At 34.4% G+C, this 26,452-nt stretch overlaps 1 protein-coding gene across 2 annotated transcripts in view; it reads left to right on the top strand.

Moving 5' to 3' along the window:
* Window positions 1-25,855, top strand: part of LOC149774509 (lysosomal amino acid transporter 1 homolog) — a 72,884-nt gene extending 47,029 nt beyond the window's left edge. For both annotated transcript variants that reach the window (XM_089945278.1, XM_089945277.1), the window contains exons 5-8: window positions 5,781-5,992; window positions 11,427-11,513; window positions 14,359-14,529; window positions 19,545-25,855. In XM_089945278.1, coding sequence (XP_089801404.1) covers window positions 5,781-5,992; window positions 11,427-11,513; window positions 14,359-14,529; window positions 19,545-19,631 — 557 coding nt within the window. In that variant the 3' untranslated portion in view covers window positions 19,632-25,855. The remainder of the gene's footprint in view (window positions 1-5,780; window positions 5,993-11,426; window positions 11,514-14,358; window positions 14,530-19,544) is intronic.
* The last annotated feature ends 597 nt before the right edge of the window (window positions 25,856-26,452 follow it).

The following is a 26,452-nucleotide window of genomic DNA, read 5'->3' as shown; positions in this document are numbered from 1 at the left end:
TAAAAAGAGAAATAAATGGTTGATGTAAAAATAGAGTACAGTATCGCCTAATGGGTATTTGCCACACTGATGCATTTACAGTACGGTACATGTATACTAATATTACCCCTATAGTAATTCATTGGCTGCCGTTTTCTTTTGCACTCACAGTAAGATAAAACCAAGTAACGAATGGGACTGTAAACTTAATGACTGATGTTTTCTTTGTCATTGTCAGGAAGGTAAACTAGGTAAACTTCATATGTCACAGAAGTTATACAACGAAGGTACAATTCAATAAAATAAAGAAAACATGTATGTAGAGGGTACCAATGAAAATTTCGCGAATCCGTGAATTCACGAATCCAGAAACACGAATGCATGAGGTATTACTGTATAGCTGTATAGTCAGGTTACTTAGTGTAGCCATATAGTCAGATTACCCGATATTGCAATATAGTCAGATTACTTGGTATTGCCATATAGTCAGATTACTTGGTATTGCCATATAGTCAGATTACTTCTTATTGCCATATAGTCAGGTTACCTGGTATAGCCATATATTCAGGTTACATGGTATAGCCATATAGTCAGGTTACAGTAATACCTCGAACATTCGCGAGGTTAGGTTCCAGAACCAGTCTTGGATCAGGAGGAATCGCGAATGTTTGGTACAAGTCACTAAAAATGCTAGTAAATGCTTATTTCTAGGGTTTAAACCCTAAATATGACCCAAATCATGCTCCCAAAGCACTTTAATTTCATTTAAAAGTTAGCTTAATACATTACCCTTAAAAAGAGGAATAAATGGTTGACGTAAAAATAGAGTACAGTATCGCCTAATGGGTATTTGCCACACTAGCGTATTTACAGTATGTATACATGTACTAATATTACCCCTATAGTAATTCATTGGCTGCCGTTTTCTTTTGCACTCACAGTAAGGTAAAACCAAGTAACAAATGGGACTGTAAACTTAATGACTGACGTTTTCTTTGTCATTGTCAGGAAAGTAAACTAGGTAAACTTCATATGTCACAGAAGTCATATAAAGAAGGTACAATTCAATAAAACATGTACGTAGAGGATACCAATGAAAATTTCACGAATCCATGAATTCGCGAATCCAGAAATGCGAATGCACAAGGTATTACTGTACTTGGTTTAGTCACATAGTGAGGCAACTTTTTACAGCCATATAGTCAGGCAACTTGGTACAGTCATATAGTCAGGTTACCTGGTATTGCCATATAGTCAGGTTACTAGGTATAGCCATTTTGTCATGTTCCCCAGTATTGCCACATAGTCAGCTTTCTTGATATTGCCATATAGTCAGGTTACTTGGTATTGCCACATAGGTTTTTGGGTATTGCCATATAGTCTGGTTACTTGGTATAGCCATATCGTCATGTTCCCCAGTATTGCCACAGTCAAGTTTTTTGGTATTGCCATATAATCAGGTTACCTGGTATTGCCACATAGTCATGTTACTTGGTATTGCCATTTACTCATGTTACTTGGTATAGCCATATAGTCAGGTTACATGGTATTGCCATATAGTCAGATTACTTGGTATTGCCACATAGGTTTTTTGGTATTGCCATGTAGTCTGGTTGCTAGTTATTGCCACATAGGTTTTTTGGTATTGCCATATAGTCTGGTTACTTGGTATCATCATGTTCCCCAGTATTGCCACATATTGAAGTTTCTTGGTATTGCCATATAATCAGGTCACCTGGTATTGCCATATAGTCAGGTTACTTGGTATTGCCACATAGTCAGGTTACTTGGTATTGCCATATAGTCAGATTACTTGGTATTGCCACATAACATGCGAGCATTAATTTGCCAAAAGCTCAGGGACAGATTTGATATGAAGGCCATAGCCCACTTCTCGCTTATCATGTTGTCTGTATGACATTTCAAGTGGTGATTGTAGCACAACTTTGTTAAAGTTCCTTAATGTTATGTACATGTGGTTTGTAATAGAGCTGGTTTAGTTACATTGATGTATCAATGAATGACAGTATTTACTTAGACTATGGTATATCATGTTACAGAAAAGTCAATAATAGAAGGATACAAACTAAATGATATAAACCAACTAAAAGTAGACATTTTCTTATCGATGTTCTATCTGTTCGATTAAATAAATAACAGGTCTTTTATGAGGAATTATTTTAAGGGATTTTTATGGTTCACTCCTTACAGTGTTTTTTCAGGTTACAAACAAGGTGTACAGGGGAGTTGTGTGCATTCGATCATGCTAAAATTTTCATTGATTGTAATGTAATGTTCATACAAAATTCTACATCAGAAAAACAAAAGTTGTTGTTAACTTCTATAGCAGTGAATCCCAGACTGAAACAGCACTCATATACAATTTTACTTATATTGTCAAAATTTAGAACGCAGGCAAAGACTAATCAAATGTCACACAATCACTTTTTTAAATTATCTTTTATGCTTTCGCTCATATAATTTCATTGCAATGACATATTAAGTTAATTTTCACCTGTCAGTTATATACAGAATGTTTGAAAGAAATGGGTATTGACTGTATCATTAGAAATGTATCATTCTTAATTAGAAAGCTATACTTGTGTAAAGCAATATTCATCGCATGAAAGCGAAAAATGTTGAGACCAACATTTATCTCATTTTATCAGTGTCCATTAACTCATAGTTGATCAGGGTAAATATTGTTTATTGGGGGGCGGTATGCAAATCTGCTTTTAGAAAGACAGGGCATATTTTTTCCACAAATAATCCTTCAGCAATTTGTGTCCCACAAAAGAAGTATCAATTCTGTTAGCATTTTCAGCATTAAAGTTTTACTGATAATTTGTCTTACTTATTTTTATTTATACCGACATTATTGATATAACTAATACAATTTTTTGAGTTCACCGGTTAACCTTTAAATTAAATATGAAGTGTAATTGACCTTGTACAAAAGAATGAGTAAGTGAATATAGAAGAAACAAGATAAATAGGAACACTACTAAATGTATTAATGCAGAAACAAATAAACAAGAGGATCAGGAACTGAACATTACAAGAGTATAAGATGATGAGATCAGATAGAAAACTTACTCATTTTCATTCACAAAGTTACGCTGCATTTTGCATTGAAATATAGTGAAATCCAGGGCTTGTCTGAGAACAGCTCTTCTGGTAGTGTTGAGGAGAGTTATTCACTCTCCACGAATATTTATTTTATCATTTACAGCACATCAGTATTTATGGCACATGACATCATGTATCAAAACGGCAGAACCTGTAAACATATAAGTATTTGTGAAAGGCAGCTGCCATCACATTTGGGACAAAAATTGAGAAGATTGCCCAGAAAATATCTGGAAATCTTTAATTTGAACAATAAGATTGGGGAGAGCAATGGACAGCTCTTCCGGCGGCAGTTGAAGGAGTGGTATGATGCACAAGAACAATTGAGCTCCTCGAAACTCAAGCCCTGGAAACAGGAAGTTAAATACAGTTGTCAAGAATAAATTGCAAGAATGATGGATGCTACTTTTGAATAAGATTTGAATGCTTTCATTAGATTGAATAATATAGCAGTTATCTTCTTAGTATGTGGAGTGTACACAATAATCTTTCAACATAGCTGACAACCCACTAAACTCACATAAATAGAGGACTTGAAACTTTAAAACAAGAATTTTTGCACTATGCATCAATAATTACTGGTCATTGACAACATTTATGATTCTGACATTAAATTTGCTTATTTATATACTGTAATAATGAACTATTTCCTTGCATGTAATAAAATCTGAACAACAAATAAATCCTGTTGATTGTTATTCACCAAAACACTCATGAAATATAATAATTACATTAATGATTGAGCAAACAGTAAACACATCAACATGAGTGAAAACTTCTACAAGCAGGAAACAAAAATTTGTGTAAGAGTCACAGCATTATTTTGCCAGATCAGAAAGGTCTTTTAGTCGACATACTGAAATGATTAATAGGCTCATATACTGCAATGCAAACTTGACAAGGAATAAAAAAAAGTAAAATAAAATACATGATTGAACCCACGACCTGCCGCATCCAAGGCAGACGCTCTAACTGCTAGGCCACTGGAGCAGTTAAAAATGAATGAATAATACATTAAGTAATATCAATAATTCCAAAACTGGTTGATTTCAGTCTGAGAGACTAACTGGTTGATTTCAGTCAGAGAGACTAACTGGTTGATTTCAGTCAGAGAGACTAACTGGTTGATTTCAGTCAGAGAGACTAACTGGTTAATTTCAGTCTGAGAGACTAACTGGTTAATTTCAGTCTGAGAGACTAACTGGTTAATTTCAGTCTGAGAGACTAACTGGTTGATTTCAGTCAGAGAGACTAACTGGTTGATTTCAGTCTGAGAGACTAACTGGTTGATTTCAGTCAGAGAGACTAACTGGTTGATTTCAGTCTGAGAGACTAACTGGTTGATTTCAGTCTGAGAGACTAACTGGTTGATTTCAGTCAGAGAGACTAACTGTCAGTTGTTAATGCAACTTTATATCCAAGGGGCAAGCATGATTTATGTCCACTTTGATTTTTAAATATACTGTACATAAATGGGATAATTTTCTCAGAGAACTTGTCTAGGTGGTACAACACATTGTGGATCAGGCACCGATGGCATATTTAAGAATCTTTTCTGACATCATGAATGATGAAACAGGCAATGCCGTAAGTAATAGCTGTGGCTCTTTGTGATGATTGTTGTTGTTGTTGTTCTAGGGTTTAATGCCATTTTTCAGCAGACAATAGGCTATGCAAGGCGGCCTGTATTAATGGTGGAGGAAGAACCCGGGAAGAACCAGCAACCCATGAGAAGCTACTGGCAAGCTTCTCACATACCCACAGTGGCCATATCCTAGACTCGAACCCACACAGACAGAGGTGAGATGGCAGTGATCCATAATGGAGAGCGCTTTAGACCACTCGGCCACTCGGGGCCCCCTTCTTTGTGATGAAGATTTGTATTTAGTCTGTGTAGCTAGTATACCAGCAATTGTTGGTTACCAATCTGAAATGTTCAGTATGTCTGTACTGGAACCTATGGCTGTTTTGATTGTCATATTGTTGTATAGTAATGGTGGATCGTACATGAGCTGAGAGGTTAGTTGTTCCAATTGTGTATTTGATTTTAGTTTTGAACATATTACATATGTTGGCCATTTTGTCAAGTGTATTGGTGCCAAACTACATTTTTAGTGAAAAATTATTCCAAATAGACCTATTGCTCTTGGGTTCTTCATGAACTCGCATTTAGAAGCTGCCATGTTGGTAACGATGCTGTGCCTAATGGAAGGCAGTGGTCTACTCAAAATTACTTTGGATTGGCTAGCATCAATAAAGAAAAAATCAGGTATACATGTACTAGTATTTATATACTCTTATCTTGATATCAGATATGCTCTATTGCAATTTATGATTATTTCAGTAAATATATCATTACATACTTATTTGAGATAAGCAGAAATAATTGCTGAATGAAGCATGGCACCGATGATATAATGCTGAGAATGGTAGCTCATCTGGTCTTTTATGAAACTAACTTGTGTTTTCCTTGCATTATAGGTAGTCACTATATAAAATTGTAGTTAAACTTTTGTTTTATGCTGAGTAAACCAAACGACCAGTTGGATATGTGTTATAAACTACTTTTATTGGTATTTTATCTCAGACTTTACATACTGAAATTGGACAAAACTTTAATGATAAGAAATGAGTGCCAGACAAAAACTAATTTCGTAAAACCCATTTTTCAGGTTATGCATATCTTTCTGGTACTCTTAATATAAATGCATCAACACAGGCAGTGATGTGTGTGAGTGGGCTCTTCCTGAGTGTACAGGGACTGCTACAGCTGTGGCAGCTGTATGTACCAGCTCATCTGTCGGACAACCTGTCAATTCAACATCACCCAGCAGGGAGAATGCTAATGGCTGATGATTTACAACACCCTCATGAAGTCTTCCATGTAAGTGCATTTTTGTTTCTCATTCTTGTTAGCCAAGTGAGCGTATCACATGGTCATACATTTGTCCTGTGTGATCCATCCGTCTGTCAACAATTGCTTCTTACCCCTCTGGAGTCCATATTTCTTTTCCGCTTTTTATTGAACTTGAAATATATGTTTGCATCATCATTATCTAAGACAGATTTTGATAATGAGGAAAATCCATGAATATTAATGAGTTGATCTTGCAGCTTATTGACTGAGTTTGTTACCACTGTGATTCATATTTCTGTTAAATTAGATCAGACTTGCAATCTGTTCAATGGCATTTTGATCTTGGATGTGTTAAAGTGCTGAGTGAGATTCATGTAGAATAATGAGGTGATCTTTAATCCGATAGTTTGAGCATGCCTCCATTCTGGAGAGTCTTTAATCCAATTCTGATAAAACTTGAAATGTGAGTTTATATCAGTTAGATATTTTGGATGAGTGTGATAATAAGCCAGTGTTCAAAGAATTTTTTTTTAGACACAGGCCCCGGGCTGGTGACTTAAATAAACTGACAAGCTGTGACTGAAATCACTCAAGCCTGGACTCCAATTTCCACATGCCCAAAATTTCTCCATTTCCCTAATTTTGTAATACAACATTGCAATAGCTACAATTCAAATATAAATTCAGTAGGGTTCAAATGGTTTGAAGGTAATGCAGGTGACAAAAGTGTTCATCACTACACTTACTAGGAACTGGATGGTCCTGGTGTTCAAATTTCTCTGCTGGATTTTCAGTGTGAATCCTTGTCTGAACCAATTTGACATATGCCGATGTGTTGTTTGCAACATATGCAAAGAATCGATAGCCCCACCCCTTGAACACTATTCCAACAGCTGAAATGATCATGCTTTGCATTCTGTATATGCAGCAAAGTCTGACTTAAAACCTTACCACTGTTAACAAACTTGTCAAAAATAGAATACATATGGCCTAAAGATTCTCATTCAAGGCAATGATATGTAATAACTTTTATCTTTGTACATGCATCTAGCATCTCACTAGATGTTGTAAGCCAGTTAAATATTATGTGAAAATGGTGGTTTATACCTGACCCCTTACCTTTTAATTGATGCTATTTAAAATGCCCAAGGGATGGTTTAACATCAACTCCAATCAAGATTGTTTACTGTTTATACATGATACATGAAACAGGCATATTCAGAAAGTTGTGGTTTTTTTTGTGGTGTTTTTTTTTTAAGACGACTGAAAATCATGTTTTCTTGAAACATGACCATGTCAGGGTTTGGGAATACAAAATCTTAATTTTAGCATGACACACTGTGCTTCAAATTTGATTAAAATCAGATCTCAGTTTCACATAGGAGGGAGGTGATCTGATTTAGATTGTGCTGTATTTTGGCGGGAATGGCAATATCTTGAAAATACATTTACACATTTCATCAGTACGATCAAAGTTTCTTCAGGCAAATTAATTTTTTTTGACCAGCCCGATTTGCACCTCACTTAGAATACAGGACGTGCAAGATCTAAAATTTGATGGACCCGGATGTCAGGCAATTAGAGTTTTTGAGCACAGTAAGCATGATTCTGTTACATTAATGAGGGGATTTTGGATCTGTTTGTTACAACTATGAATGCCATAATTTTATTCCACTTTTGTTTATTCTTGGACTATATGCTGGTATCATCAAGATCTTAAGGTAATGAGTGATTCATGGATAATATTATCGGAAGTAGGAGATGATCTTACATTCCTAGAGGCCATATTTCTGATCCAGTTTTCATTAGACTTGGAATATATGGCTATATCATCAACGTTTTGGTCGACTTCAGTAATGAACAAGATCCGCACATATTGACGAGTTGATTTTGCATTTGATAGGCTGCGTTTGTTAACACTCTATTGGACATATTTCTTAAATGATTTTCATCTGACTTAGATTACAGATTTATATGTTCTTTCAAGACACACAACCTTCCATCCAATTTGTTGATAATAGTATCAGCCTAGAAACTGTATCTCTGCTCTGGTTTCAAGTAAACTTGGTCAAACTTAAATCTTGAAAACCTTTGATAGGTACAGAGCAAGATTAACACATATTGACAGGTGATGTTACAGATCTGATTGGTTGAGTTTGTCAACATTTTGGTAATTATATCTGGAAAGATTTTCATCAGACTTGCATCATAAATATATCCGCTAATTTCTATTTTGAGCAAGAGCTGTGCATTTTTAAAAAATTCAGCATGGTTAGAAAATGATCTCAATTATTATTCTATATACTGAGTTTATTTTCACTTTTACCATACCTATATTATCTCTAAGGTCACACAGGACAATTGTTTTTGGTGAATTCTCGTGAAACTAAGACAAATTGCAGAACAATGAGAATATATTCTACATTAAAGATACAAATAAAAGCATAGAAAGCATGCTTGTCAGATTTTAATTAAGGTATCCATGTAAATTCCCTGTATAACTAATAGCACATACACTGAATCAACACTACCCAAATCCTCTTTTTTTCACATTCATTTTTGACAGTAAAGAGTTTTAAAAAAATATATTAATGTGACAAGGTGGCTGGAACAATCATGTTAATGCATGTTTAAAGTTGACTGGTATTATAATAGATTATCATACTTCTAATTATCCACTAACCATATTGATATTTGAGATATTTACCACTGTATCAGACAAGCCAAGTCGGCTGTTCATTTAAAGAGCTTGTATGATGGTCTGTTTTCCATCATCGTTCTGTCAGTTATTGTTAAACTACTTGGAGGATTGCCATGGAACTTGATAAACACATTCATCCCATGGCCTAGCTGGTCCTAGTTGAAAACTGCTGCTCATACATCCATCTTGAAAATATTTGTATGTACGGTCATATCAACATGGGGCTTTCACTAAAAGACTTCTAATGACCTCTGGTTGATCCTAAATGAAAATGTGTGGATCTGATATCCAATGCGTTTGCTACAACAGCCATTTGGGGGGTTTGGTACTTTTAGGCACAACAACCCAAGTATATTATTTAGTGCGGAAGCAGTTGGAGTATAAGGCATTGCCCAAGGAAACAGCCCAGTAGCTGACACAGGATGGTCCAATGGAAGGATTTGAACCGGAAATCATTTGGTCATTAGTCAAGCATGATAACCAATGAGTCACCAAAGTTACCTACTCCTCCTGATTAGAAGGTCACATCAACATGGTTTTCATAAATCTTACGAGGTCTGCTTGGTCCTAACTTATCTCTGCTCCCAATTGTATGGCTATATCAGCATAGGGTTTTCATCAATATATATTTTTTTATGATACCTGGTTAGGCCTTAACAAAGTGTTGCCACTCATGCTTCCTATGTGGCTGTGATGAAATTCTTGTACTCCGTCAAAATGGATGATCATTATGACATGAAGCTTTGACCAAATGACTTCTAACGATGTCACTTTGTTCTAAATGAAAATGGAACCCATCTGACATCCAATATGTCCACAACAGCAGCTAATTTAATATTTTTTATAACTGGAAATATCAGAGAAGGTTTCACTGATTCATTAGACTGTGTGGTTAGAGTGTCCACGTCAGATATGGGAGGTTGTAGGGTTGAACCCCAGCTGAGCAATACCAAACGCATATAAAAATGGTACTAACTGCTGCCTTGCTAGGTACTCAGCATTAAGAGGTTAGTGTTAGGACTGGTCAGTCCGGTGTCATGATAATCTGTCTGGGTGAGACAAGATGCTACATGCCTGCGGCATGATTCCCCATTGCTAGACATCACTATAAACTGCCACACTGCAGACATTTTAGTGCTATGACTGGATTTTTTAAAAAAAAACTATGTTAAAAGTCCAAATTACACACAGTCGGAAAGGTTTGAACACTCTACATTTTAATGGAATAGATCATGAATTCCTGACAATTATTTTTTACTCAGTCCCATTAGAAGATTTTTGTTGATGGATTGCCATGAAGCTTGGTGTTTGTGTGTGTGTGTGTGTGTGTGTGTGTGTGTGTGTGTGTGTTTTGGATTTTTAACATAGCTTTTAAAAAATTTCAGTCATATCACTATGATGTCTGCAGTGTGGCAGTTTATATTGATGTCTAACACTGGGGCATCATGCTGCAGACATGTAGCATGATGTCCCAACAAAACACATTATCCTGACACCAGTCCTAACACTAACCTCTTAATGCTGAGCACCAAGCGAGGCAGCTGTTAGTACTATTTTTTAAGTCTTGGTATGACTCAGCTTGGGTTAGAACCCACGACCTCCCACATCCACTAGACCACTGGAGCGGTCAATTTTGAAAGGAACTCATTTCTTTACTCATTCACGTAATATAATGTTTAACATTAAAAATTCCAGTGCAAGTAGATTGTTTCCACTTCAGGGATGTGATGAAGATTGCAATATATCTTAATCTGAGTTCACTCGTTTGTTTTAATTGAAATGATTTTATTTCTATTATCTAAATTAAAATGCTATAAGTGTAGCAGCTTGGTAAATATTATGGTCATCACTCAAAGATGCACATATCAACAAATAGCTTTGCACCCACAATTTTTTTTTTTTAGTTATTGGCCTTTTTTGTCTTGCAGCAGTGGATGACACATTCATGTTAGCTCGAATAAATCTGTAGTTTTTATTTATTTCCATGTACATGTATCTTGGCAAACATTATGATAATCACCTGAAAATGCACATTCTTGCCTATAAATACATTTCCTGTACTCACCGAACACAACAAAACTTGGAAAGTAAATACTATCTGCTGCAGCATTGATGTGTACAGACATTTGTTTTTCTGTTCAAAAACATGAACAATTGGAAGAGTTTGCCAGAAAGCTTGTAGTGCTCATTAGAGGAATTTAAATCTAAAATGAGCAAGTATGGGATGCTCGCCTTCCTTCACTCTGCCTCCCTCTTGCCTAATTTTAGATCTGTCTCCAAAATCACTTTGCAACCCTTTTTTATTTATTATTGACATTTTATTGGCATTTTCTGCTTGTAACAAAGTGTGACACCAACTTATTAGCACACAAAAAAGACCATGCACTCAACTGCAACATTGATGTATATAGGTAGAAACCAAGAACGACAGGAACAGTTTGCCATAAGCTGCACTGTAGCCAGCACTGTGTATTAGAGGAGTTTAAACATAAAACGAGCAATTAATAAGTGCATGCTCACTTCCCCTCCCCCCTTAACATGATACTTGATTTTTCGTGGTCTGTTCAGTATTATACACATACTTATATAAGATAATGTGTCTATAAAAACAAAACAAGAGCTGCCATGTTTGTTTTGATGTGGTGGCAGTGATGTGTAATAATTATTTAGTGATTAATGTGATAGTGTTTCATTTCAGTATAGCTTTGATTTTTATGGCCCTGGCTCTCATTTTGTTAATTGATACCTCTACTTTTTCAGGATGTTCGTGATGAGATTGGATATGCCATTGGGATTCTGTCAACCGTTTTCTATGTTGGATCTAGATTAGCACAAATGTGTAAAAATGTAAGTATTTGCTGTAAGGCAAGATGGTTATCAGTGTTGCTTGTAGGTTGTGGGTTGGCGGAATATCATGGTTTTTGACAGGTTGGACTAAATTGAATTAATCAAATCCCTCAAAGTCCTGCAGTTTGATGCTGGTGCAAATTCTATATTGAATCTGGAACGTTTTTCTTCTTAATTGAAAGAAAGAAAAGATGTTTGGACAAACTGGTGTACACAAACATATATATTTCAGTTCTCACATCATGCAGTGAAGTCTTGTGACAAGAACATTTGCCACCCCCCCCTTTATAGATAATTATCATGCACATTGGCTACTTTAAATACATACTTTGTGATCCTTTCAAACTTCAAACTATTTAAACATGCTCAGACTTACGTGAATTATACACTCTTCTAAGAGTTAAATGCACAGCAGGACTGGAACTGTGTAAAAGAGATTTCATTCCATTATATTTTTTTGGCATTAAAAAGTCTGACCTTTAGAAACTCTCATCATAAACAGAATCCTGTTGTCACATTCTCCAGGTTATTTCTAAGCCTGATATTAAAAAATACAAATTCTACTTTTGTCTATTTGGTTCTGCTTGCCTAAAAATCGAGTAGGAAACACATTTTGAAAGCTATTTCTGAATAGACTCGAAAACACAGAACCCCAGGTCATCTTTCAATAAAATACTGTCTAGTGGTGTTAGAAACATAAATTTTTGTTGGCTATTTGACTATTTTGTTGGCTATTTGACTCGCGCATGAGCAAAAGGGTAAAAATTGGACATCGGTTTTGGTTTTTTTGTTTGTTTTTTTTGGTGCTAAATGGAGTTATTATTTTTGTATAGAGACCACTCTTTATTCCAAATGACCATCTTATCCTACTTCTCAAATCCGGACACAAAATCAGATTCTGACCACGGGCAAATTTTGGGTAAAAACAAAAGTCGGGTAAAAAAAAATGAGGTTTTTCTATCTGTATTTTGTAGTCTTTCTGCCTTGGAATTCAGTCTTTGTAAATATCAGCACATTTCCGACCAGTCAACAGTAGTTGGTCTTTGATGTTCTTTTGATGTACTCTTACAACATGCACATCTGGGGGTCTTTCAGCCACTGAATTCTGTCAGTTGGTCAACATATTTTTCTTCTCAGCAGGTGGTTGAAACGGAACTGGCCTTTGAATATGTTGCCCAGCTAATGCATATGCATGGAGGACTCCAGAATAAGTGATTTTCTGCATCACAGATAGAAATTTGCATGATTAAGCATTTCTGACAACAATGTTCCATCAAAAGAACTTGCACCAGGCCTTTCTTTGGTAGGCCAAGTTTGTGGCTCCAGTTTCTTGATTGCATGGGTCTGTTTTGTGGCTCCAGGGTTTTCATCACATGGGCTTAAACTTGATTGTTCAAAAAACGTGATTGTATAAGATATTTGATTTTATCTCATCAAGCTCCATAGCAATGATTATATGAACCAAGTTTAATATAAACTTTTGAGTTGTCAAGCACCAGGCCTTCGGTGTATGTCCCAAGTTTAATTTGATTTTGAGTTGTCAAGCTCCAGACCTTCAATGTATGTCCCAACTTTAATTTAATTTTGACTTGTCAAGCTCCAGGCCTTCAGTGTATGTCCCAAGTTTAATTTGATTTTGAGTTGTCAAGCTCCAGGCCTTCATTGTATGTTAGAATTTTAATTTGGTCTTGAGCGCTTTAGAGCTTCATTGCATGCCCCAAGTTTAAGTTGGTCTTTAGCTGTCAAGCTTTAGAGCTTCATTGCATCAACCAAGTTTAATTTGGTTTTCAGCTGTCAAGCTTTAGAGCATCATTGCATCAACCAAGTTTAAGTTTGGTCTGGAGGTTTTGAGCTCCAGACCTTCATTGCATGACTTAGGTTAAATTTGATTTTGATTAAATTTAAATTTGATTTTGAGTTGTCAGTCTCTATAGATTTCATGGCATGTCTAATTGGTATTAAATAAAAATAGTCACCACTGCAGCTATCTTGAAAATCTTGTAATTGCTACTCTGAATGGTAAGTCATTTTGACCAGAAGACTAATTATGATATCTAGTTGGTCTTGAAAGCAAATGTACCAGTCTGACACACATACAGCTGCCACAATTAACATTTTGAAATTCTTTTCACTTTTTACTGCCAAATGGATTGTCATACCAGCAAGGAGTTTCAATCAAAAGTCTTCCAATGGTGTCTTTGTTCAGAATGAAAATGGTGCCAATCTTACATCAAATATGGCTTCAATAAATATTGCAAGTTAGTGTCACAAATGGCTTTAAATTAGAGATGTTATTGCTTGAACAGGGTTGGCTCAGACACGCTAGATTGCTTGAACATGGTTTTAGGACCAAACTGAAATTTTGTAAATGTGCGTTATAACCTCATCTTCTCAAACATAGAATCCCTCAAACTGACTTCCTTAGTCCCTTTAGGTTTTAGAGCTGGGAAGATTCAGCTATATCTTTGGTTTCCTGTGGTATTAAATTTCTGCAGTGTATTAAATTATGACACCATTTGTGCTGGCATGATTTGATACGTTCACATGTTTCACATTGAAAATCTTGTATTAGATAACGCAGTGTCAGATTTTTGGTTTCACTGCCTTTAATTCACATTGAAAAATGTGTGATACAATTAACTTACTATTCATTTAGCCATTTACGAATACTAATTTTTATTTTAGACAAATAATTTCATTATTTTTTTAGTTTTCACTGATAAAATTGAATTTTTAAAAACGCCATATGAATTATATATTAACATGAAATTCACCGAAGTCGAAATTGCTGAAGCTGGGGGATATCTTTATATTATTTATTACTGTGTACTTTTTTTCATTTCAGTACAAAAGAAAGTCTACAGATGGATTATCAGTATGGACATTTGTATTAGCAGTCCTTGGAAATTTGACCTATGGCCTGTCCATCTTATTTCGGTCCACTGATGGAACATATCTTCTTCAACATTTACCATGGTTGACTGGTAGTCTTGGAATAATAGTTCTTGATGTTCTTGTATCCTTGACATCTACATGCTATATTATTACAGAGTATCAGAAATATCATATTGATCATTATTATGTTGATGGGGATCACTTTTTCTTAAATACGTATTGTATTAGTCCTGTGGAATAATGTGAACCAGCCCATATCATTTCACACACACACACATGCACACACACACACAAACATACACACACACACACACACTTTGAGATATTGCCATGAATTTTGAATGCTTTAGTATGAAGACAATGTGACCTGTTTCAAAAAAAACTTTAGCATTTGAAGAATTATCTCCCTTTTATTACAAATTATATCTGTCAATGCTTCCATGAATTACATTATAAATTGTATCTGTCCATGCTTCCATGAATTACTCCTGTCTGGCAAATAACTAGACAACCATTTGAAATATTTTTTCACAAAATTGGTATGAATTTTGTATCGTGACAAGATTTCAGTCTGTACAAGATTCAGTATCATCAGAATAGTACTTTAAGATTTGTCCCCATATTTGTATACAACCTGCCATATGGTTCAGCTTATTATGTTCTAATGTCAATCCGTCTTTTGCCAGTTTCATTTCCACACAACAACCCATATTTCCACCATCAGAAGTTTCATACTATGCAGCTGGCTTGCACTTGGAGTTAGAAATTGCCTTATTGATTTAGGAGTCAAAAGGTCGAGGTCACTGACTGAATAATAAAATAGCTTTTTTCTTCTGCACAGTGATTTGAGTTCTTCACCCTGTAGGAGTCACCAAACTTTGTGGATGAGTTACTCTTAGTTAAGGAAGAAACCTATTGATTTCAGGGTATAAAAAAAAACAAAGGTCAAGATCAGTGTGGCTGAAGGAGCGAAAACTTTTCGGACAGTGACTAGAGTTTTCCAACATGTATGGTCAAAAAACTGTATAGATGGTTTGCACTTAAAATGAGGAAGAACCCTATCTGATTTGTGGCCAAAAGGTAACATTCAGAGTCACTGGGACAAAAAAATGTAACGGTTGTTTGTGCACATTAACATTAGTTGTACATTGCATGCCTGGATGAAAGTTTGATTACTTGCATGAGGGATAAGAAGGAAGCCTTTTAATTTGGGTTTAAACTTTGATCACTTGCATGAGGGGTAAGAAGGAAGCCTTTTGATTTTGGTTTAAACTTTGATCACTTGCATGAGGGATAAGAAGGAAGCCTTTTGATTTGGGTTTAAACTTTCATCACTCGCATGAGGAGAAGAAGGAAGCCTTTTGATTTGGGTTTAAACTTTGATCATTTGCATGAGGGATAAGAAGGAAGCCTTTTGATTTGGGTTTAAACTTTGATCACTTGCATGAGGGGTAACAAGGAAGCCTTTTGATTTGGGTTTAAACTTTGATCACTTGCATGAGGGATAAGAAGGAAGCCTTTTGATTTGGGTTTAAACTTTGATTACATGCATGAGGGATAAGAAAGAAGCTTTTTGATTTGGGTTTAAAAGGTCAAGCTTAGCATGACTGAAAGAATAAAAATGGTTTCTGTACAATAATTACACTCTGTACAGTAATTACATTAGTTCTGCATCTCAGACTGGGACCAAACTTTGTGGATGGCTTGCACTTTTGGTAAGGGAAAGGCCTTTAGAAAATGAAAACAAAATGCAAAAGGTCAGGTAACTGTGCATGAAGGGGAAAAAAATTGGTTTTGGAACAAAAAGTTCAGACGAGTGTCAGCATTTTTGTGTGAACGATATCTTAAATTCTTCATGCGCTATTTAAGATCAGGTGATCAGAATTTAGGATAAGACAGGTCTGTTGATGAAAATTTACACTCTGGTCTCAGAATATAAACATTACCTGGGGATGAGAGTTGGGAGGATGGAGGAAAAATCTATAAATAAGTAAATCACTTGCATTGATACATCATACTTTCATTGATGTTTATTTATATGTCTAGTTGATTATCAAATAGGAAGACAGATACAGTATGTTACCAATGATTTGTGGAGATTGAGAAATTCAAATCTTCAATATAAACTGTTTTCACAGGACGAGGTTTGAAATTTTTCTGTTTAACGTCAGGGATTGATTCTTTTTCTTGCATAATATATCTTCTTTTTCAACAATATAAATTTGTAGTGTAAGAACACTTTGACTATGGCCCAGACAACTTAGGTTGTTGTGTAAGAATTGGCTTTAGTCACAAGCAGCAAGGAAGGCTATCATATGCATAAAAAAAAGAGTTCCTGAGCAGCACTGATTATGTACGCATCGCTGTTAGTGCTACAACTTAGCAATGAAAGGCCACTAGTACCTCTATTTTGTGCCTGACTAATATGGTTTAAGTATTTTTGCCACTTAGATTCTTACATTCTATATACATCCTAGGCTACTTATGTGATTGTTTCTGAGCATTGCAATTGTAAATAGAAATAATTATGTTTATTCATCGATAAGCTTTTCATGTTAATGACTATATGCGGTAAATCCTGCCAAGTTACCTTCAGCAAGTTAACACTGTATTGTATATATGCAGTAAGGAATCAGATGAGTGGACTGCATGTTTAATTTGAGGCTTCATCTATAGTGGCTAATCAAAGTAATTACTGAAGCATGAACCACCTATACAGAGCCTCAGACTTTCACCAAGTAAAATTTAGCTGCATGGTATGGATGGACAATGATGGCTTTTTTAACAAACTTCTGGAATAATTTGTTTTAAATTATTCAAAAACAATATTCTATGACTTTTATAACGTCACAGAGTATCTCTACTTTGTTGTCATAGAAAAGAATGCTCTTTATTATTTTATGTTTTTTATGCCATGTCCATTTAGATTAAGATATGGCATAAAAAAACATAAAATAATAAAGAGTGTTCTTTTCTGTGACATCAAAATAGAGATACTCTATGACGTTATAAAAGCCATTTAGATAGATAGGTATGTTGGTCTGTAGGTCGTGCAATGTAATAGTAAGTCAGAACATTGGTTGGTATGAAGTGCCAGTAAAAAAAATGTTTTACATTTTAAAAAGACTCAAAGTTACAATGTAAAGAACAAATTTCAACACATTATAATTAGAGAAAGATGTTAACATGTCATTTGAATTGGAATTTATTTATTATGTTTACATTGTCTGCAATAGAAGTTAAAGGTTTCGCTAAAGTGAGGTATGTAATTGTTGATTTCCATTCTGGTTGTAGTTTTAGAAAAAGTGTAAGATTTCACTTAACTAAAATTTTTAGAGTCAACTTAAAAATAAGGTAAAAATATCAATAAACAAAGTTCTGAAATTCCAGTATTTGAAAAAGCATGTGACTGTGAAGTAATGGATGTTGTTATTTGATTAAGATCAGTCAGAAGAGCAAAGCACCAAGCAAAACACTACTTTGACAGTAGTCAAAACACTACTTTGACAGTAGTCATAACACTACTTTTGACACTAATCAAAACACCACTTTGACACCAATCAAAACACTACTTTGACACCAATCAAATATTACTTTGACACAAGTCAAAACACTACTTTGACACCAAGCAAAATACTACTTTGACACCAAGCAAAACACTACTTTGACAGTAGTCAAAACACTACTTTGACAGTAGTCATAACACTACTTTTAACACTAATCAAAACACCACTTTGACACCAATCAAAACACTACTTTGACACCAAGCAAAATATTACTTTGACACCAGTCAAAACACTACTTTGACACCACTCAAAATATTACTTTGACACCTATCAAAACATCACTTTGACACCAATCAAAACACTACTTCGACACCAATCAAAATATTACTTTGATACCAATCAAAACACTACTTTAACACCATTCAAAACACTACTTAGCCATTAGTTGAGTTTGTTCACTAGTCACCATCACATGAAGTAGGATGGAAACATTCTGCAGCATTCCACGCTAGATGGCATAGTCCTTTGCAAACTTGAATTTTAGTTTCATTCCTAAAAGTATGTATGGCACAGAAAGGTTGACTTAAATGTGCCTATTTTATGAAATCATATGGGAGTAATTTTTGCATAGTCAGTCTGCAGGATAACTGAATTTGCAGTTTTTAATGTGAATTGATTGGTTGTTTTGGGCGACCATAGTCTAACTGAATTTTTGTTCTAAAGATTTATTTTTTTAAAGTAACAATTTTGTTAACAAAACCCATACAAAACGGTTGTACAGATAGATATACATTGACACAAAAAAACAAAAACTATTTTTTTTTACAGGTAAACCATACAAGTTGACACCTATGCACCATTCTAGGTGATACAATTCAGGTCAGATCATGAAAGTAGTAACCATTCTAGATGATACAATTCAGGTCAGATCATGAAAGTATGTGCCATACTAAATCATAAAATTCAGGCCAGATCATAAAAATGAATTCTAAACTTAAGACATTTAATTGGTTTGTTTCAGGTCCAAAACTAGAATTTCAGTCATTCAGGAAAATGGATTCTAGTTTTAAGTTCTGATGGGGAAATACATGCCAGGTTATAAAAGCTAGCACCATCAAAGACATGTTGATAGACTTTTGTCTGGCTTCATACAGTCTTCACGATAACTGGGTCAGGTTAAATGCTTAATTGGTCTTTATTAAAAAAATACAGTACTACAGAAAACGTACAAGAAAGAGACTCTCCAATGACTAATTTTCCTTTCAGAACTTTTTCTTCACATACTTTCTGCAATCATTAAGTCAAATTTCTACATAGCATAGATGACGGAAGCTGTTATTGTGTTATTGGAATCAGTTAATTATATATATATATATATATATATATATATATATATATATATATATATATATATATATATATATATAGATAGATAGATAGATAGACAGATAGATATAATACAAATTTATACAGAACCCTGTCTAATTAGCCAAGGAAATAAATTTTCAAGTGCTCAGGAAAACATCATTCAGGGGCTGGATTGAGACAGACTAATAGGAGATAATGCATGCTCAGTTAGTTGCAGACATTTAGTTATGCTGATAATTTGTTGTCCTTAATTTAATCTCAGCTTCTGGTGCAGTTCAAGGTATATGGAGGAAATCAATTTGACATGCTACTCAGGGAACCACTGGACCAGGAAGTCAGTATCAACTGAAGGTGACTCTGATAAATTATCAAGTCAAATGGCCTGCTTGGCAGGCTTATGTATGTTGAATTCCCACATATAGGCCTTTTTGATTTATCATAGCCATACTAAGTTGTACCAAGGCATTCGGATATTTGAGAAATCAGTTGGGTTTTAATAATAACATTATTGCATGCTGTAAATAGACCTAGAAACATTGGGCATTCTTATGTTTGATTTTATCTCAGACTAGGGAAGATTTTTGTGTGAATGAATTTTTTTCTATTTATTAAAGATAAAAAATAAAGCAATGATGGAAAAGATAAAGATGACTAAAATTCAGATGGCAGTGATTGAATTATATTTATATAAACCTTTTTTAATTTTTTTTAAAACCATTGTTTATTTCATTATGTTTCATATTAGGATATTGTTTAATATTAGGACATTGTGTTTTTTCTTTGGTGATGTTTTGAATGAGTCTAACCTGTGAATAATGAAACAATAACCTGTGTATAATGACAGCTGGCTGTCATTTGAAGTACAGTTTAACCATTGCATAATACTGCTTACTGTTAACTGAAATTTAATTTATATTGTAGATAATGATAGCTTACAGTTAATGGTTATTGTTTTGTTTAAAAATGTTGATGGAATTCAAAGTTCTGAAATGGGAGGAATTTATACACAACTACATCTGGTTGGACTTTAGTTGCTACTAACTGTGTGCAGATATGTATAGACTCATAGAAAGAGGCAGTATGATTTTGTACTGGTATTTGTTGGGTTATAAAAAGATGCAGCATGACTGCTTACAGATATTATAGACTTGCAGAAAGATGCAGTATGATTTTGTTGTGGTATGTATAGACATATAGAAAGTTGCATTATGATTGTGTTGTGGTATGTACAGGCTTATAGAGAGATGCAGTGGGTTTTTTTTGTGTGGGGGTATAATTCCATTTCTCAGTGCAAGAGTTGCTGTATACGGTGGCCAATATAAGTGGAGGAAAAAACTGGGTAAACCCTGGTAAGATCCACTGACCCATGGGAAGTTAAGTACTGCTTTCTCACATATCCACTTTGCCAAGCCTAAGACTTGAACCCAAACAGAGGGAGGTGAGATGGCAGTGATCAGAAAAGGCAAGCTCTCCTGACCACTCAGCCATCCGAGACCCCAAACGATACAGTAACACTGCATGCAGGTATATATGAACTTATAGAAAGATGCACTGTGATTGTGTACTGGTATGTATAGACTCGTACAAAATTGCAATGATTGTGTATGAGCATGAATCGACTCATAGAAAGAAACCAGGTGATTGTATACAAAGTAGTTATTTTTACTGAATGTACTCATTCCAGATGGGACACTAGATTCTGTGAAAATTGCTAGTATTCCTGTTAGACATGCCCAGGAATTGGCATTGCTTACAGATAGAGAGATTGACATAAAGATCTAAAGAAATCAGATAAGTTATGCTTTAAAGTAAACATTCATCCCAGATAATAACCAGCCACATGTTGCCATGCACAGTATAATGAAGGTCCAGGAGAATGAAGAAGAGCTATTAATGGTTCGATTGAGCAGCTGCATGATAAATGTATTCACGTTTTAATTGGAGATTTTGAGGAAACTGAGGAATGGTGGCTTCTATAGGCAAGTGATTCACAAATGGAGATCATCTCTAGGCCAAGTCTGATTGCATATGTGATGGTACCATAATTAGGTTACCACTTGTAAATCTGTATATACCTTTTTAATAATGGATATATTTTTCTTTAATGTTTTTTAAAAAAAAAAATGGAAAATACACCATTGGAGTATTATTCTTAGGCAGTCAGGACTTCTCAGAGGAGAGTTACATCCCTTCTTTTTTGGTCCTAATGTCATTATGGGTATAAATACATCTTGCTGGATGGATTGATTTTTCAAATGAGTTAGAACATTTTAAAAAGTTGAAAACAAGTTGGTTCTTATTTTTCAGTAACATAAACTTAAATAATATATGGAATATTCAGCTTCATTTAATTATGTTATCACTGAAATTTCTTGTAAACAATGACTGGTATACCTCATATGAATTATAGCCTTTAAGACTCTTCTACCCCATATGAACTATAGCCTTTAAGACTGTTCTAGCCCCATATGAACTATAGCCTTTAAGACTCTTCTACCCCATATGAACTATATCCTTTAAGACTTTTCTACCCCATATGAACTATAGCCTTTAAGACTCTTCTACCCCATATGAACTATAGCCTTTAAGACTCTTCTACCCCATATGAACTATAGCTTTTAAGACTGTTCTAGCCCCATATGAACTATAGCCTTTAAGACTGTTCTATCCAATATGAACTATAGCCTTTTAAGACTCTTCTACCCCATATGAACTATAGCCTTTTAAGACTCTTCTACCCCATATGAACTATAGCCTTTAAGACTCTTCTACCCCATATGAACTATAGCCTTTTAAGACTCTTCTACCCCATATGAACTATAGCTTTTAAGACTCTTCTACCCCATATGAACTATAGCCTTTAAGACTGTTCTAGCCCCATATGAACTATAGCCTTTAAGACTCTTCTACCCCATATGAACTATAGCTTTTAAGACACTTCTACCCCATACAAACTATATCCTTTAAGACTTTTCTACCCCATATGAACTATAGCCTTTAAGACTGTTCTACCCCATATTAACTATAGCCTTTAAGACTCTTCTACCCCATATGAACTATAGCCTTTAAGACTCTTCTAGCCCCATATGAACTATAGCCTTTAAGACTCTTCTACCCCATATGAACTATATCCTTTTAAGACTCTTCTACCCCATATGAACTATAGCCTTTAAGACTCTTCTAGCCCCATATGAACTATGGCCTTTAAGACTCTTCTAGCCCCATATGAACTATAGCCTTTAAGACTCTTCTACCCCATATAAAGTATAGCCTTTAAGACTGTTCTGTCCAATATGAATTATATCCTTTAAGACTTTTCTACCCCATATGAACTAAAACCTTTAAGATTGTTCTGTACAATATGTACTATAACCTTTAAGACTTTCTACACCATATGAACTATAGCCTTTAAGACTGTTCTACCCCATATGAACTATAGCCTTTAAGGCTGTTCTACCCCATATGAACTATAGCTTTGAAGACTGTTCTATCCAATATGAACTATAGCCATTAAGACTGTTCTATCCAATATGAACTATAGCCTTTAAGACTAGTCTATCCAATATGAACTATAGCTTTTAAGACTAGTCTACCCCATATGAACTATAGCTTTTAAGACTGTTCTATCCAATATGAACTATAGCCATTAAGACTGTTCTATCCAATATGAAATATAGCCTTTAAGACTAGTCTATCCAATATGAACTATAGCTTTTAAGACTAGTCTACCCCATATGAGCTATAGCCTTTAAGACTGTTCTGTCCAATATGAATTATATCCTTTAAGACTTTTCTACCCCATATGAACTAAAGCCTTTAAGACTGTTCTGTACAATATGTACTATAACCTTTAAGACTTTCTACACCATATGAACTATAGCCTTTAAGACTGTTCTACCCCATATGAACTATAGCCTTTAAGGCTGTTCTACCCCATATGAACTATAGCTTTTAAGACTGTTCTATCCAATATGAACTATAGCCATTAAGACTGTTCTATCCAATATGAACTATAGCCTTTAAGACTAGTCTATCCAATATGAACTATAGCTTTTAAGACTGTTCTACCCCATATGAACTATAGCTTTTAAGACTGTTCTATCCAATATGAACTATAGCTTTTAAGACTGTTCTATCCAATATGAAATATAGCCTTTAAGACTGTTCTATCCAATATGAACTATAGCCTTTAAGACTAGTCTATCCAATATGAACTATAGCCTTTAAGGCTCTTCTACCCCATATGAACTATAGTCTTTAAGACTATTCTATCCAGTATCAGCTATAGACTTTAAAGGTGCATCAGCTCATAAAAGCAATTTCTTTGTAGAAGCAGTGAAAGTGTCAGCTTCGGAGAATATGGAAACTCTTAATTTTGTTTAATATATATATTTATTTAATATTGCCTGTTTTACAACTCACTTTTTAAAATGTAGAATGAAATCGCCAAGATTGAAAATCAGCTTTATAATTTTTGGGTTGTTTTGAAATTTTGTTTTTAGATATTATTATTTAATGCAGAAGTTTAACATGGTTGATACAACCATGCAGAATTCTTGAATTGAGGTGATACATTGTAAACGTTATGCTGGATTTATTTGACTTCCTTTGATCATTGAATTTTCATAATACTTCTTGAATTATATATATATATATATATATATATATATATATATATATATATATATATATATATATATATATATAGAGAGAGAGAGAGAGAGAGAGAGAGAGAGAGAGAGAGATAGATACATGTATATAGACAGTATTCACAAAGAAATGAAGTCAGTTAAGTGCTGAACAATTTATAATGTTTAATTTCTGTCCTCATTAACATCGATGATCTAGGCCGAGTCGGCAATAATTCACCAAGGTGATGAAGCATCAGTGGATTTTATTTACATTGTGTACTGTTGCAACCATTCAAAGCTTTGGCTCTGCAATTTCCCTTATTTTATAATAATATTTAATCAGAAATTAATTATTATGTTTTAAATGTTATAGCAGAATCTCCTTAAAAAATTGTGATTTTATGTCTTGATTACTATTTTTAGTTGGATTGTACAAGCTTCTGAAAAATGTTTGTCCAGATCAAGGACTTTTAGTTTGCAATCTGCATTAATTTTATCCTTGATGGATTGTGAAATATATAAATTTATCCCAGATACATTGTGATCTGTATTCATTTTTATCGATGTTGCATTGTAATCTGTATGAATATACCGTAAATTCATTGTGATCTGTATAAATTTATCTGAGATACATTGTGATCTGTATAAATTTATCCCAGATACATTGTGATCTGTATTCATTTTTATCAATGTTGCATTCTCATCTGTATAATATACCATAAATTCATTGTGATCTGCATACATTTATCTGAGATACATTGTGATCTGTATAAATTTATCTGAGATACATTGTGATCTGTATAAATTTATCTGAGATACATTGTGATCTGTATGAATGTACCTTAGATGTATTATGATCTGTACAGATGTATCCTAGATAGAGTGTGATCTGATTTCATTTTAACCAAGATACATTATGATCTGTATAAATGCATCCTTGATACACTGAGTTCCTGGATACATGGTTGTCTTAAAACATGTGGTCAGAAGAATCACCATCTCAAAACTGTTAAATGTATTTAAAGTCAATAACAGAGTTTAGTACAAATCTATGATTTGATACCTCCAACAGAATATTTTCTGAACACTATAATAATTACTTTCTGTTTTGGTCTATATCTTGAGGTAGTATGTAAATATGCACAACAGTTTTTTAAATTGTTATATTGCCCCAGATGGTGGAGCCGTGGATATATTATTTTTAAAGAATAGCAAACTATTTCTTCAATATTGTAGTTATAGATCTGAAAGTCTGCATGTAGGCAACTGCTGTACCATGCAGTGAGTTTTTTAATTAAACTTACCTAAGGTCTTAGCCCAAGGGCAGGAGAATAATGCACCTGGTTATAACTTTGAAACTATTGATATTCCCCACCTTACAGCATAAACAAGCTTAACGAACATGAGACAAGTTTGAATATATCTGACACAGACTATGGCTCATGCCTCTGGGGTAGGGGACTTGTCCTGATGCATAACTTGGAGACTGTTAAGATCTCCACCCATTAACCCTTTATACTAACTGGAAGACGACTAAGCAAATGCTAATTTCCAGTGTTGCAGCTAATGGCATAGCTCTTCATTACAAGGATCTCTATTACTAATATATTCATAACAGTCTAGCTGAGACATTTGAAATTGTTTCATCAGTCTCCACTCAGTTCACAAAACGTTCACATGTATTTAGAAAGTTGACAGTATACCGATGGTTAAAATTTATTGTTTTAACATACACTTTTAAAACGTTCGATGTTTTCACATATGTATAATATTAGAAAATTATTCATTTACAGAACTTTGTGAGCATGTCATGGTTGATTAATTGACATTTATAGCATTTATAAAACACTTCATTTTTTATTGTATTACTTCAGTGTATTAAAATATATTTCTGATCTTTTGAATTTCATATTTCATTGAATACATTATTTTTAAAATGAGAGTATTTACTTGTCTATTTCATGCAAATCTTTTAAACATTTGTAAAGCAGAAATGTTTATTAGGGCCCTGCATCTAGATGTGGGAGTTCTGTAGTATTAATCTTTACTGTATGTCTGTCTATCTTGCTGTCCATTCTAACTTCTTAGAAATATGAAAGCTATGGGACCCTTGAACATCATTGGATGCCATTTGGTAAGTAAATTACCCATGACACATTGATGTGCCATTTATAATTTTTAAAAATTCTTCAGATCCACTTTTGATTGAGTTGTTACCTTTTTGATTCATTTAAATCTTACCTGCATCCGATTCTTATAACCAGCATAGCATAGAAATCATGCAATGTATTCTGATGTGATTTAGTGTCTGCATTGTCAAGAACTAGATGTGTCTTTCATGCATTTTGTCTTTTCAACTCCATTTTAGATTTGACTGCTCCAGTGGCTTAGTGGTTATTGCATTGCCTCAGACGCGGGTTTGAACCCTGGCCGAATCATACCAAAGACTTTTAAAAATATAACTAACAGATGCCTTGCTAGGCACTCACCATTATGAGGTTATTGTTAGGACTGGTTGACCTGGTGTCAGGATAATGTG

Source organism: Sinohyriopsis cumingii, unplaced genomic scaffold, assembly GCF_028554795.1.
Source record: "Sinohyriopsis cumingii isolate HCF-2022 unplaced genomic scaffold, ASM2855479v2 utg000229l, whole genome shotgun sequence".
NCBI lineage: Eukaryota > Metazoa > Mollusca > Bivalvia > Unionida > Unionidae > Sinohyriopsis > Sinohyriopsis cumingii.
The sequence above is the reverse complement of the archived record's forward strand: the minus strand, read 5'-3'. Positions and strand labels throughout refer to the sequence as shown.